We start from the raw sequence: 14,949 nt of genomic DNA, 5'->3' as shown, positions 1-14,949 counted from the left end.
AGCAAATGAACACATTCTTCCCTAAAGCTCCACTCTCATGGGGACATTTATCTCCTCCAAGCTGCCTGATACTTGACACTAACAGTTTAAGATGCTGCAAAGAAGGAGATTCTAGAAGAGTGATTTATTTTAGGCAGCACAAAACCCCACACAGCTTGGCAGAATCAAGACAGGTTATTCTGTTTCATCATCATCATTATTCTTCTTCTGAACAGGAATTTTAGGTCAAGGCCTTTTTAGTGTTCAGTTTTCTGTATTGCTCTAGACCCTTGGATTTACAAAGTTTATTTCTTGCCAACTCACATAAGCTCCAGCTGCTCAGGGAGAGCATTTCCCTTCACTCAGAGTTTTTGGCTGGAGCAGGAGGGGGTGTCTTCCATTTCTGAGGCTTTTATAATTCCCAAATTCTGTGCATTTCTGTGCACACTGCTCCAACACCATGACAAACCACATCACGTAAATATCAAGTTTAGGCAGCCTCTGGTATAATCTGGTGCTAATAACTTCTCTTGCAATAAAAAAAATCCCACATTTTCAGTACTTTTTAAACAGAAATATCATGCAAGATAGAGTAGAAATAATCTTACCTTAAACACACAGGAAATTTATTAGTGGAAATCTATTTCCTAGTATGGACATATTACATTATATTACATATAACAAAAATTTTTGTGAAGAGCTTTTTTAGGTTTTACTTTTAGCCATATAAAAACCCCTCAAGGACACCTAAGAAATACTGAGGTATTTAATGTCAAGTAGAAATCATGGAAAGTACTAAAAATATTTACAAGTTTCTATACAGTATCATTATATGTAAGCTGTCTTCTGTAAATATCCCTTTCACTCTCACAAATATTTTTATCTGACAGACAGGAAGGACACATTTTCAGGGAGCATGCAATATTTCCAGGCTGTCAAGTTGCAAATATTTTCATTCATTTGTGTTTTGCCTAAAGGGTGGATCTATTCCTGTCACTGGGAGTCACTTAGGCAGAAGGTTTGAATGCTATTCCTGCCTCCTGCCAATGCCTCAATGATTTCACTGTCCTGCCTCAGTCTCCACTTTCACCACAAAGGGGCATTAATTAAGTAGCCACAAGTATGAAAATAATGGTACTTGTAAAATAATGTGAGATTCTGATGAAAAAAAAGAAGAAAATATAATTTCAAACACTAAGTTTTAAAGACATAAATTAAACTGTCACATTTTCAATTAATTTTAATGAAACAATAAATTTTCTACAGTCACAACAGAATTAATTTCTCATCAGTTTAAATAATTGTGATCTAAAACTGCTGAAATTCCTTTACCCACAATAACTTCAATGATATTTCCTGAGTTTATGAGGATTGATGCTTCTAATGTACAGCTCACATAAAACTCTTGGGCCTGAAGATTTATGGAAGATCTTCAAAGTCCAAAGTCTCTGGGCTAAATCTGGGGATGGGCTAAATATGGGAATAAAAATGCAGGGTTTTGGCTTAGGACAGCAACAAAACTATCATGGTTCGACTGCTCCTGTTTCCTCTCTCAGAATTTCCTGCTGCTTCTGCTTTACTTTATTGTAATGTCAGAGATATTTGTTAAAACTTTTGGCTGGAAAGAGAGCCCAAAGAATAGAAACCTGTGCAGCTCAATTTCACACACACAGATATCTGTTCTAAACAGGGGAGAACAGTACCTTAAGTAACACAGAGAAATAATTTAAGGTAGAAAATTCTGAAAATTCATGTCACCCTAAGATAAAAATTTGATTTCAAGTTGATTCTCCCTCAAAAGAAAACAGAGGGGTTGAGATGGACCAAGAAAAAAATTCTGTATTCATAAACAACATATTAATCAAAATAGCATTTCAAGGCTATTCATCAGGAGATGATGATTTTGTCTCACAGTAAAATAGGTCTGCATGTTGTCCTTGCTTTTGAAATGTAAATAGGAATAAACCTAAAATTCAGATCTGCACCTCCAAGTTATTTTTAGCAAGCTAGTTAGAATTGTTACATCAGCTTTTGGCAACATAAAACAAAGAGAGAATTTAATAAAAGAAACAAACAGACAGACCTCCCCCAAAAACCCCAAACAAACAAAACCTTAAATTCACATTGACTGTTCTCAGGTGGCATTGCAAAATCTGGCCTTTTTCTGCACCTTATTCCAAAGAAAGAGTATTTCTGGGTCCACAACATCATTTTGGGAAAAGTGCATAAATCAGATCCAGCGCAGAAACATTTCCAAAATAATGAGCAGCCCTTTCCTCAGACTCTTCAGGTGAATTCTTTTAAAGCACTGAGATGCTCTTCAATGTCTTTTGAGGTTCTCATGACTCTAAAATCTAGGAGTTCACTGCCTCAGCTCTGAGCTGAGTAACCCAGATGCTGAGGTGAAGGCTGAATGAATTCACTGAGGAATTTATGAGCATCAGCTCCAGCTCCTGCTTGCTGTGGCTCCTCACTGTGACTGCACTGATGGAATGACAGGTGCAAAAAATGAATCAAGTACAAACTTCTACTGGATAATTAGACACAGAAAAATAAAGTTTAAAAGCGGCTATTTTCTGTGTTGTGAAAACTTATTCGAAGAAATCATTAAAATGATGGCATTTATGGGGTTTTTAAGTCACATCTGAAAGCCAGTGAGGGCATGGATAGTTTTTAAAATTCAGAACTTCTTTCCACAAACCCAAAGTGCTTTTCCTTCAGAGAGTTTGGTCCAAAATCCAAACCAGAAGGAGTTATACTAACTTCAGTGTTTTTTAATCCCCAAAACTGATCATTCAGGATTTTCATCAGTGAATCCTCTATTTGAACAGATGAGGAATACAAGGGAAGTTCTTGCAAACTCTGGAGGATGTACTGACTATTACTTTTAAAGATCTTTCCTGAGTTTGGATAGAAACAGTTTGGCCATTATGCCAATTCTGTGAGATGTGGAGCAGGGAATAGCAGAGGCAAAATAATACTCATCCATAATTTATATCAACTTCTTACTATCATCCTCCTAAAATGTTGTGCAGAAGACACCTGATGGGTATTGTAACATAAGGGAAACACCAGGGAAAAGCAGCTGAAGTCAAATGATTCTCTGTGGGCTTCTGTCACCTTTTCTCTTCCTTGCTGTGTGCAGAACATGCAGAAGAAGGCACGTTACAGAATGAGAAGATTCAGTGTGGGTCAGACCCAAACCCCAATGCTGGTCGTTGTCAAGGACTGGAACAGTGAATGGCAAATATAAAATAAAGCTGGAAGGTACCAAATACACAGAAGAGAGACCAGACAAGCAATCAGTGTGACAGGAGAGACCAAACCACAAAGGTACTACAGGTGAAATAACAAAAATCCCCACAAAGGAACAGCAGAAATGATCTCCTAATAACTTAGCAATCGTTGATTTAGAAATGAAGGGTAATGCAGGATAGAAAGAATATTTAAAAACCTTGTGGCTACATGAAACCTAATTATGAAGAGCACAATAATGGCAACACTTGGGAAGAAATCCACTGCCATGGTAACTGGAAAAGTATGGCCACTGGCTCAAAGAAAGGAGAATAATTTCATCATATTTCTCCCTTGTGTCAACTCAGTTTCACTACAGACTGAAGAATAATTTCTTGAATCATTCACCTTGAATTCTAATGCTAGAGCAACTGCCATATTCCTAAATTCTTTTCCAATGTACACCTAGAGTGTAACTAAACAACATGGCCAGAAAGCAACAGCTTCAAAATGGCTGTGCCCCAGCTGCTCCTGTCTCAATGATAATATTGGGGCTTGTCTCAATCATGGTTTTCCTTATTAGCATTATTAGAAAATGTGCATTAAACAGCTCTGCCAAGCATCCAGAACACTGCATGCTGTAATGTGTCAGAGTCACTCTGACAGCAGCACAATTAACTCCCCGAGGAAGGCAGGAATGTGAAGTGGTTTTGTGCCAGAAAAGCCAAGTTTCCATGTGAGACCCTTCAACAGGCTCTTTGTATGTGGCTTTTCCTTCAGCATCTACCCAAAACATGCTTTAAACACTGGGGAGCTCTCATTTAGGAGCCAAAATAGATTTTCAAGTCTGCATATTAGGTGCATATTTTATGCCAAACTCCTGGAAATGGGATGTTCTGAATACTTGAAGGAACTTCGCAGCTTGAAAATGAAGTCTACAAGGAGCTGCCAGAATAGGCTCGAAGTGAATCAGCTTGAGAGCTCTCAGTACTTCATTACTTTCACTAATTTTGCTTATATTGTGACTTTCTTCTCACTTCTGTCTCCTCTGCTTTTCTGCCCATTCCAGACAATTTTTTGCATAGTGGAAATATTCTGAATTAATGAAAAAATTAACAATCACATGGTGTCTTTAGTGCTAATCAAGAATGGGAATCAGACACAAAGCTGAAGCCCTGTTCTTAAAGATGAAATGCAATGTCTTAACATGGTTGTGTCAGGATGTCACACAGTAATTAACTCCCACAGCCTTCACTTTTGAAAGAAGTTTGAGTTGATATTGCAGAATTATTTCTCAGTTCTTCCACTGATTTTCATTGCATTGAAGCAGCAGACTATGAATTTTAAAAGAGATGATTATGCAGCAAATACATAATACACCAGCAGGGTTATTTTGTGATGCTTCTGGTAAAAAAAAAAAAGAAAATTAACTCTTCAAAATAATGCTAAATACAAGGAAATTGCATATATTTTATTTCCTGAAAATCTCTAATTAGATGAATTCTGGTCAAAGTTACTTAGAATGGGGAATGCAGAAGGATTGCTCAGTTGCACTTACAACTAATGAAAATTATGAGTATTGAAGTTTTAGTCTTTTCTGCAGTGACAAAGAACAGTTTGTGTGGGTAATCTCTTCAATGCCTTTTACTCATTTGCACATATATTCTACAGAGGGCAAAATATTCCTCGTTGTCTTAATCCCCAGATGTTTTATTAAAATTAAAATACTTGAAAACATTTTATAGCAGGATATATACCACATAGCAAAGAACCTTAGGGGTTTCTATCTGCAAGTGGAAGCTGTATGTAGGAAAGTAACAGTTTATTTCACAGACTTCCTGAGAACATCCAATTACCAAGATATATATAAATACATAAATATATATATAATAGATATATTATATATTATCATTGCAATATATATTTTATATTATAGAATTATTATATATTATTAGATAATATAGAGATATAGAGATGAGATATAGAGATATAGAGATAGATTAGATAGATAGATAGATAGATAGATAGGTTTTTTTTTTTTGGTTGGTTGGTTTTTGGGTTTTTTGTTTTGTGTTGAGTTATTCTCTCCACTGAGGACTTTTCTTTTAGCTCAGAGAGCTCTTAGCCTGGGAGTGTGAGCATCCCAGCAGCTGATATCAGGAAATATGAGACACTGCAGTGGGAGTGGGAATGGGACATCTCCCTGCACGTTTTCTCTCTGCATTCAGATAAAAGATTAAATAAATGACTGCAGTTAAACCCACCAGGCACCCGCTCTCTTCCATGACCACCATGGGCAGCTGCCTCCCTTGCTGAGCAGAGGATCTGCTGCAGCCAGCACGTAATGAAGTGTTTAATTCCTGGTAAGCAGATAATTCCAGGACTCAGAGAACAACCAGCAACACACAGAGCTGGTGCAGAATGAGCATCTTTGTGCTAGGAGCATGCAGGTGATGGCAAGGCAGGGTGACATTGGCACAGGCGGGTGGCAGTGACTCTGTGCCAGGCTGGGAGCTGCCAGCAGAGCAGAGGGGGATCAGCCCCAGCGGGAAGGGAAATTCTCCATGGGAGCAAAGCACAGCCCACAGGGAAAACAAAACTACTGTCTCTGCTCTCACCTGCATCACCCACTGGCCCAGGACTGTTTAATGCCATTTCCCTGATTACAGACATTGACTTTTGTAGAGACTGAGAAAGACAGTGAGGAAACAGAAGAAGCTGGATTTAATGGTGTCATGGTTTGACAAAAATCTCTGTTCTCAAGACCCCTCGGCCCCAGGGGGTGAATTTGGGGAGGACAGGTGTCCTAAAAGTGAGAAACTTTTTTGGAACTGGGCAAAGCATCCTTAAAAGGGGAACCCTAGAAGACCAACCCTGGTCTGTGTGCAGTGGTGAGAGCACTGGCACGGAAGGAAGATGTCACGATGGCAGATGTACTCTCGGTGGTGCCACGTGTGACAGGGAAGCACAACAGGTCTCAACTGTGTTTCCTGGGGAAGCCTATGGTACAAGAGGGACTCCTCTCCCCTTGATGAACTGAGAATTGATCATCTGAAGGGTGGTGATGGACTGAGAGTCAATTATCTGAGGGGTGGTGACTGGATTGAGAATCTAAGGTTCTATTTCATGTGGCGGTGGAAATTGGGGGGAGGAGGAGTGTTTCTGGAAGGTTTTCATTCTGAGTTCTAGGCGTTCTTTTTTTCATATTGTAAGTTAATAAAGTTCTTTCCTTTATTCCTAAATTGGAGCCTGCTTTACTCTATTTCTGATCCCATCTCACAGCAACCACTAGGGAGAATATATTTTCATGGGGGCACTGACATTGTGCCAGCATCAAACCATGACAAATGGACAGGAGATACAAATTTGAGAACACTGAGGCATTATGTACCAAATACCTCAGCATGGGAGACAACAACAAAAAAAATTCCCTCTGAAAGGAACTTTATATTAACAGGTAAACTGCATTTCAACAAGGACATTTTTCGTCTCATAACAAAGCCAAACTGTCCAAGGACACATCCTATGACTGTACACAATTAAATCAATGACTAAACAGTGACATTTGTTTGCACATGTTATAATAGCCTTTGCACATGTTGTTTACCCTTTTCTGTAACTGTGCATAAAAGAACATTTTTGTTAGACATTTATACTTGTTGCTTAAAATATGTTTTCATACATTGAAATTACAAAGTTCTGCAATATGCCATAAGCCTGTGTATAAATGTATTCTGCTCCCCTGAAAATTCAAGCCCTTATAAAAACAACAGCATTTCTATAAGAAAATGTTTAAATCAGTCAAAAGTTGCAGAGGAAAACAAGATCAAAGAAAAGAATTACTTGTATGCAGCAGATCTGCCTTCTAAATTCTGCCTTATTTGCACAAAATAAACCATAACACTGTCATCCAACCTTAGATACATAAATGAATCAGCTTCCAGGGTAAAACTAACCTAAACTATTCATTTGGGGGTTGGATTGAGTTGTTTGTTTGTTTGTTTTTAAATATATATGTTTTATTCCCACCAACAGATAAATGGAAGGCTGAGAAGCAGCTCAAATAATTTAATTATTTTAGGTTTTTCTCCCTTTCAGCTTGAGTTCATTGAATCCCAGACTGGTTTGGGTTGGAGGGGTGTTAAAGCTCATTTCATTCTACCCTCTGCCATGGCAGGGACACCTTTCCTTGGGGCAGGCTGCTCCAAGCCCTGTCCAACCTGGCCTTGAATGCTTATTTCCAAGGTTGTGTCCAGGACCACGCATACATAAGTGGAAAACAAGTTTTTCAGTAGTCACAGAGTCATTCTCTATTCATCTATGAATAGAAAAACACACACAAAAAAGCCCAAAAAAACCCAAGAAAACCCAGGCCTGGAATCCCTAGTGTCTTCTCTGGACCAGAAGTCCCAGCAGTCACTCTCTGGGCGCCAAGGAGGAATTTCTTCTGCCTCCCTTTGCTGCCTGGCCAGGAGCAGATACCTGAGAGAGCCCAGCCCTGGCAGGCTGAGGATGCTCAGTGCCTGGGGCTGCAGGTGACACTGATGTGGAGGCACAGGGAACTTTGCCTGAATTAATAACAGAGCTCCAAGGGTGAGCTCCATGAGAGCCACGTCTGGAGGCTGTTCCAAAGCAGTTCATCAGCAAGAAAGCAGCTATTTTTAGTATGTATAATGAAAGAAAATTGACAACAATTCCAGCTCTTTTGCCAAATACCTGCAGTGCTAAACCTTTCAAGTTAAACTTAAAAAGCACTGGGGAAGACTTGACTCTGACAGATGTCTGAAAACACTCAGATACACAGGTAATGAAAACATATTTTAGAAAAAGCCAAACTACTGGTGTTAGAAAATGCTCTTCAATGTTATCTTGCAGTACTTTTTTCAGAGAGTAGGATCTGACCTTGGAATATGCTGGTGAAACCCTGTTTCCATTTATTTTTAAGTACCTTAAAATAATGTGGGCAAGGCTCAAAAATCAACCCAAATAGACATGCAAACAATCAAAGTGCTCACTAAGCCACTGCAGACCTGACACCAACCAAACTGATCCTAGGCACTAATTATGATAAGATCAAATTCTTTCAGACTCCCTGTGAGGAATTACCATTTCAAAGCCCAGAGGACAAGGGAAGGGATGTGAACACTTTCCCTGTAGTTGCTAACCCTGCTCACTGTTCCTTTTACTCAGCGAATCTCACTCCCCATGCACTTCATGTTGACAATAAAGTACATGAATTTCCTGGGAGAAATTATATCTCTCTAAATTAAAATTATGAACAGCTGGAAGATAAACAGACTATATGGTATTGCCTAAACCAGCCAAGCATTTCCCCACAAATGCCATGTACTTAGGAATTACTGCTTTTAATAAGTTAATAGCCAATATCTAAGTGTCATGAGTGGAATAAAGTGCACATACAAGCAGTAGTAACTAATAAGAAGAACACAGTAAGCAACTTTAATTAGAACAAAAGTTAATTAAATCCACCATGGAGGATCACAAAAACAACTCAGATATTATATCCTCATGACCTCAATGATGATGTTACTGTTTCCCAAAGTGTTCTGCCCTACCTAGCATGCCATAAAAAAGTGTTCTTTCTATCTTGCTGTTAGTGGAAGGGGGGGAAAACAGGAAGAAGAAAAGGTATTCAATGATTTCATTATTTCTTTCCCCCTTTGCATTCTCTGTTGCTTATTGAATACTGCCTGTCACACACAGCCTCTGCCTCCCTCAGAAGTGCTTTGGGCTGAGCATGCTTGGGAAGCAAAGAGCACTTTGTTTATCACAGTGATTTAAAGTAATTTGATTTAAATCTTTCCATCCTGACACAGACATAGCTCGATCAGCAAGTTTAGTCAGTTGAGTTTCTACTCCAATTCTTTCAACTCCCCCACCAGAATTTCTCATGGATGAGAATGTACCCATTCTCCCTTCCTTTGGACTCTGTAAGAAGTCATGCTCTCATTGTGTGCCCCCATCTATGTCAGACACCAAACTTTTAGCTGAAATCTCCCTGATATCATTCCGGCACTGCCTGTTTTTACTTCCAGATATCAGGAATTGTCTTGCTCAGCAAAGAGGACCAGACCTGCAGTGCTGGTGATGCTCTTCCCTCTGCTCTGCTCTCTGTAAATGTACAGATTTCACATCTCTGTGCTGCAGTCCCTCCTACAGCAAAACTCCTCCAATTCCCACTTTCCTTGCAAGCCACAAAACACACAGGATCATGCAGGGGAGCTGCCAGGCTGTGCTGCACTCCCTGAGGGCACAAGTGCCACCACCTGCACCCTGCCACTGCCCAGGTGACACCACAGATGTGCCCCACAGCCCTCACCAGGCTCTTTGCAAGTGCAGAAAAGGGAGACTTGAGGCTAAAACACCTCCTCAGGGAGTAAAACGGCTGCATGGAGCCTCCTGTTCTTAACAGGGCAATAGAGAATGCAAAGCTTGCACTGTGCTGGTCTGTTTTGTGTTTGCTTTGTTGGGGTTTTAATTGTCTTTCCTTCTCTTGGTGTTATTACAAGAGACCTAAGCCTGATCCCCTGTGACTCTTTCTCGGCTACTCCTCTGGTTTGTGGTAAACAATGTTAACAAGACAAATCTAGAAAACTAAATTAGTCTTCAATTTATTTTGTAGAACATCCATTCCCTCAAAAAAAAAAAAAACCAAAAAAAACCCACTCCAAAACCCAAACAAAGAAAAAAACAAAACCAAAATTCTATAAAGACTTATAAAAATCCCCCTCTCAGTTGTTGATATAACATAAAATTAAGACATAAAGTAAGATCAATAACTCATTTCCTTATGCATTCCAAAGAACAGCAACATAATCAAGGAGTATAAACAGTGCCAAGTCATTTTAGGTAAGCAATATGTTTACAAGAGAACTATTAAATAGCTTCTAAACAATATTATTTTAATGCAGACTTATTTCTTCACACAGGATAAAGCTTAGAGCAATAAAACCTGCCTGGAACAACTTGTCCACAGAGTTCAGAGTAATTAGGAGGCACATGAACACAAATACAGTCCCTCAAAGCAATTTTTCCTGTCAGGACCTGACACAATGCAGACACCACCAGGTGAAGCCCCAAGCCCCAAAGACACTCTTTGACCAAGGACAGACACTTCCCACCCTCACAGAATAAAATCTGTGAGGGTGGGATAATAATAATCTTATACTTGTGGATAATCCAGGTGTCAACAGCATTTTCTAGATACGAGAACCAGTTTTACATACGAAAGGTTTGATGTGCTGACATGTGCCAGATGATTTTAGGCAGTTTAGTACTAAACTGTTATTTTTTAGAGCAACTCTTGCTACATTAGAACTAATTGCAATCACAGCAGCAGCACATAAGAATGTGCAAGGAGTTAGAGTTTACCTGAAAGGCCAAAGACTGGTTCAGACAAAAAGCCAAGAGGGATGAAACTCCTGTAATGTACAAAATATTACCTGAATTTACACATCCACCAGCACATCTGTACCTGTCCACCTCAGAGGAGGGGTCAAGTACATGGTTATTAATGCCCACAAAATGATGTCTGGACACCTGACTAGAACCATCTGGAACATAATCTTCACTTTTGAATCACAGAATGCAAAAAAAGCGCCAACCAACCTTTCATTTAACATAATTCCATTCAAATCCTGGATTAAAATGCATCAAATATAAAAATCTGATATCAAAAAATTGTAAATTTTATTGAAAAATCTTTTCATCAAGACTGGGCACTTGCAGGAGATGATCAACTTTACTGAGTATCCTCAGTCTTCTCTTTTTATATAAGTGGAAGGATTGTGTAACTGTGACATTCAATAAACAGCATCTGTGGTCTAAATTCATTTAAACCTTTGCAATTTTGACACTCAACTCTTAGACCTGTCCCTCTAGAAAACTCAGTGTTGCCACCATCTCTAAAAAACTAAAATAAAGATAGTACAGGTGACTGCCAACAGAAATCTTGCTTAAAAAATGTATTCACTTCATAACACAATCCAGCATCTAGACTCAAATTGTTTCTTTGAAAACAAGAAGTCAGAATAAATTCAGCAGTAAAGGTAACATCCAAATAGATAAAAAAGTAAGTAATTTCCCCTTTGCATTTTAAGTGGACAGGCAATTTTCCCTTTGCATTTTAAGTGGACAGGCAATTTTCCATTTCCATTTTAAGTGGACTTAAAGCACAGGCAACAACCTATTTAATGGATTGTTTCAAATGACCTTGGCATTCTTCAGAGTGGAATAATAAAGTAATCGTAGACTGCACTGAAAATGTTTTGTAGGGTGTGAAAGGAGTCACTGTCCAGCAGCACAGAGAGCAGGAGCTCTGTGCCCCTCCCTCCTTACCTGTTCTGCACCATGCTCATGGCCATCCAGTCTGAGGGGTACACGTTCTTCCCAATGAGGTCTTTGAACATTATGAATGTTTCCATCAAGAAGTCCTGGAACAACAAAATGCAGTCAGGCTGGGGCTGTGGAACACACCCTTGGAAGTGTTTCTGTGGGATTAAGAGGCCAAGATGGGGAGTTCCACTTTGCTCTCAGTGAAGTCAAGAGGAGGACTAATGGTGATATCTCAGTAAATCTGAGATTGGAGCCGAGCCCTGTAGAACAGCAGTTTCAGATTCCAAATGGAAGCTAAAAGCCATTACATTAAAGTCATCATACAGGGTTCTTCAAAAAATAGAAGGCATAAATGAATGGGAAGAAAAAGTTGCAGTTCTTCTGATTCAAATTTGTTATTTTTTATGAATTAGTCTATGCATAAGAATGAATAGGCTTGAAAAATACAGAATGTTTTCCCTTTTTGCTCCATTTAGTCCATATTTAAAATTTCAGTTATGGCACCAATCTGACTTTAAGGAAGGAAGGAAAGTGATCAGTTCTTGACAAGTGCAGATATTGCCTCCATGGACTAACAGTAGATATAATCCAAACCTGTGCCACTACCCTGACTTACCTTTGAAGGTTTCCATAGTCCTGTGCGTGTCCTTTCACATTGCTGCTCTAGCAATATGAAAGGACACACACAGGACTATGGAAACCTTCTGGTACCATTAAACTATGGCAGAAAAAATTGCAATAAAAGGATGCACTACAAGAATAGGGCATTTATTGCATTTAACTTACAATGTTATTTGCACCAGGAGTAGACTCAATTGTGAAAATGGAAATGGATCACTGGGTGTGAAGTGTGGAGGGAATGTTCAACTAGTTGAGGATAAGTTTTGTTGTTGTTTTGTTGTGACTTTATTCTTTTTATTTTCCCCTTTCTCAAAAGAGTACGGCACAAAGATTACTTATTCTGGATCATTACATCACCACCTCAGTGATAGGTGACAAATTTCTCAAGAGAGAAATTTGTTTCCTTCCAAATTCCTGATTGCAGTGTTGTCCAGTGCCACCATTAGAAGAGGGAGGCAGTGCAATAATACTGAGGCAAAAAATGCACAGCAACAGAACTCATTCTAGGAAGAGCCAGACAAGAAACTCCAAAAAAATCTACAGATTTTTCACAGAAAATCAAATACTATGACTATCAACTCTGTGATCACTCAGTACTCACCACTAGTTCTGAATTTGTCTGGAAAGTTTCAATGTACACTGAATAATGCTGGTCGCTCATCTGGTTCAGGATCGCTGTCATGCACGCCACAAAATGACTCTGAAAGAAACCAGGCAGAATCAACACATGTGGATTACTGAAGATATTGGATTGTACTCTTTCTAAAATTGAAGCATGTGAAACGCCTGAAAAATCCCTTTATGTATGTAAAAATAAGTAATATTCAAGCTTTTGCCAGCCCAGATGAAAGAAACAAACTAAGAACTCCAAAAGGATTATTCAGAAGCTGCCTTGGCAAGGGACAGGCTCTTGTGAGAAAGCTGCATCATTAATGAGACACCGCATGGAAACACACATTGTGACAAGGAAAGTTCTTCTATAAAATACAACTCACTATCACCTTAAGACTCGTAAAAGGCATGGGATGTCCACTAGGATTCTTCTGTTAGGAATTTGTGGGAAGAAAATATGTTAGAATCAAAAATCTCTAATAATTCTATTATTCACAGGAAGAAATAGTGCAAAAAATGCCATTTTTCACATTCTGCAGGTGTTTAAACAGCTATTGGAGAACTCTCAAACCTCTATAGAACATTATGACCTTGACATCTCAAAACTACTTTCAAACTTCCTCAAAAGGAAGTATTTAGTCTTTCTCGATTCCTAAAGTCAAAATGCTGAAAGATACAGTGAAAACTCAGGGCTGGAAATCATGTAAGTTACTGGAAGTCACAAAGACATTTCTTTCCCAAGCAACAATAGTGAGTTTAATAATTTGCACTTTTCCTTTAAGACTGCGATGATTCCTCCTTATTGATTCCTTTTAATTTGTTCAAGTTTTAATTCTTGGCTTGAAACCAAGCCTGCTTTCAATGCTTTGATTTCATTTAACTAGAGAATTGCTGAGCAGGCAGAATAATTTCCTAGACGTCCCTGAATCCTTTCACTGCCCCGGCGCGGGGCTGCCCAGCGCTGGTGCCACCCGGTGCCACTCGGGCTCGCTGTGTCCCCACATCAGAGTGGCGCCCAACCATTTTGTCCCCATTCCAGGGCAGGAGCAGTCCCTGCTCAGCTCTGCCTGTCGCCACTAGAGGTCTTGTGCTTCCCTCCACGAGCTGCTCTCCGCTCCGAGCTGCTGGGCTTTATTTATTTATTCCTACGCGAGCAGACCCAGCACACCTCTTGCATACAAAGAGTGAAATTACAACCTAAAGGACCTATCGTACCTTCTTTTGGAGTAACCTTAGTGCTAGTGAGAGCCTTGGCTACTTTTTAAGGTTAAGAAGACTCATTTTCTGCAGGTAAACCAAAAGCTTTCAGGTAAGAAATCGTGTGTTCTCGGGTACTGATGCTCTTCTAAAAGAAATGCTGGATTTCCTGCAGTAGTACTTCACTTTTACAGTTCTGGAGCAGAAAAATCTTTGCTGTGGTGTTAAATGCATAGCTGAAAGGAATAATGAATTGCAAAGGATTTGGTACTGAAATTGTGTGGGGGTTTTCTTCTCATGTCTTGATTTTGAAAAAAGATTACCAGCAGAAGTTAGAGAATTGACACGAAAAGCAGCTCGTATTTTTAGTAGTTACACATTCACCCCTGAATGTGACTCAAGTTAAATAATCACTGCTTGAAATAAGCAGCATTTCTTCACAAGCATTGCATAGATTTATTATGATGCTTAAGGGCAAAAAGACTTTAAGAAGGTTATTTCTTTTGTTAAAACCAACTTCAAAAAATGTGTCTAGCTATGTCTGTGATTGTGGAACAGCACAAATGCCTTAGTGACTGGGTATGGGGATTTTAAATTTAACAGATGATGTGCCTTGAAAAGAACGATAAGGAAAGATCACATCTTGCTAGCCAGGACTTCGCATCAAACCTGTCAAATTCACATCAGTTGGACTGAATGATAATAAAAAAAGGTGTCAGTAAAGATGGTTTGCTGCAAAAACTTCCTCATCCTTTCCATGTAACTGTAAAGCAGGGAAAAACAAATACTGTTTGATCTTTAATCATTTTCTTGCCAGCAATCTCAACTATCAGAAATCATCTGCTAGCATCTTTATAGGTTTAAAGCTTGCCCCTCCCTCCTAATTCCCAAATGGCAGCGATGAACATTCACTTCTCAGAGGCAGCCTCAGGTCTCTGAGGTGCCTCTGCA

The 14,949-nt window shown here is 39.2% G+C and overlaps 2 protein-coding genes across 3 annotated transcripts in view; one reads left to right on the top strand and one right to left on the bottom strand.

Moving 5' to 3' along the window:
* The window catches only part of DOCK2 (dedicator of cytokinesis 2), a 160,369-nt gene that overhangs the window by 48,322 nt on the left and 97,098 nt on the right, over positions 1-14,949 (bottom strand). The window contains exons 28-29 of the mRNA XM_054287819.1: positions 12,791-12,889; positions 11,572-11,666 (exon numbers count right to left, since the gene is read on the bottom strand). Coding sequence (XP_054143794.1) covers positions 11,572-11,666; positions 12,791-12,889 — 194 coding nt within the window. The remainder of the gene's footprint in view (positions 1-11,571; positions 11,667-12,790; positions 12,890-14,949) is intronic.
* Positions 13,938-14,949, top strand: part of INSYN2B (inhibitory synaptic factor family member 2B) — a 30,193-nt gene continuing 29,181 nt past the window's right edge. Inside the window, exon 1 of one of the 2 annotated variants that reach the window (XM_054287821.1) lies at positions 13,938-14,091. The gene's annotated coding sequence lies outside the window, so the exon portion shown is untranslated. Of the gene's footprint in view, positions 14,111-14,949 lie in introns of both variants that reach the window. The other variant, XM_054287820.1, reaches the window with a different exon arrangement.

This window comes from Melozone crissalis, unplaced genomic scaffold (genome assembly GCF_028551555.1).
Source record: "Melozone crissalis strain CALT ecotype California unplaced genomic scaffold, PUWL_Pcris_2 ptg000061l_1, whole genome shotgun sequence".
Lineage (NCBI taxonomy): Eukaryota > Metazoa > Chordata > Aves > Passeriformes > Passerellidae > Melozone > Melozone crissalis.
This window is presented reverse-complemented; position numbering and strand designations above follow the sequence as displayed.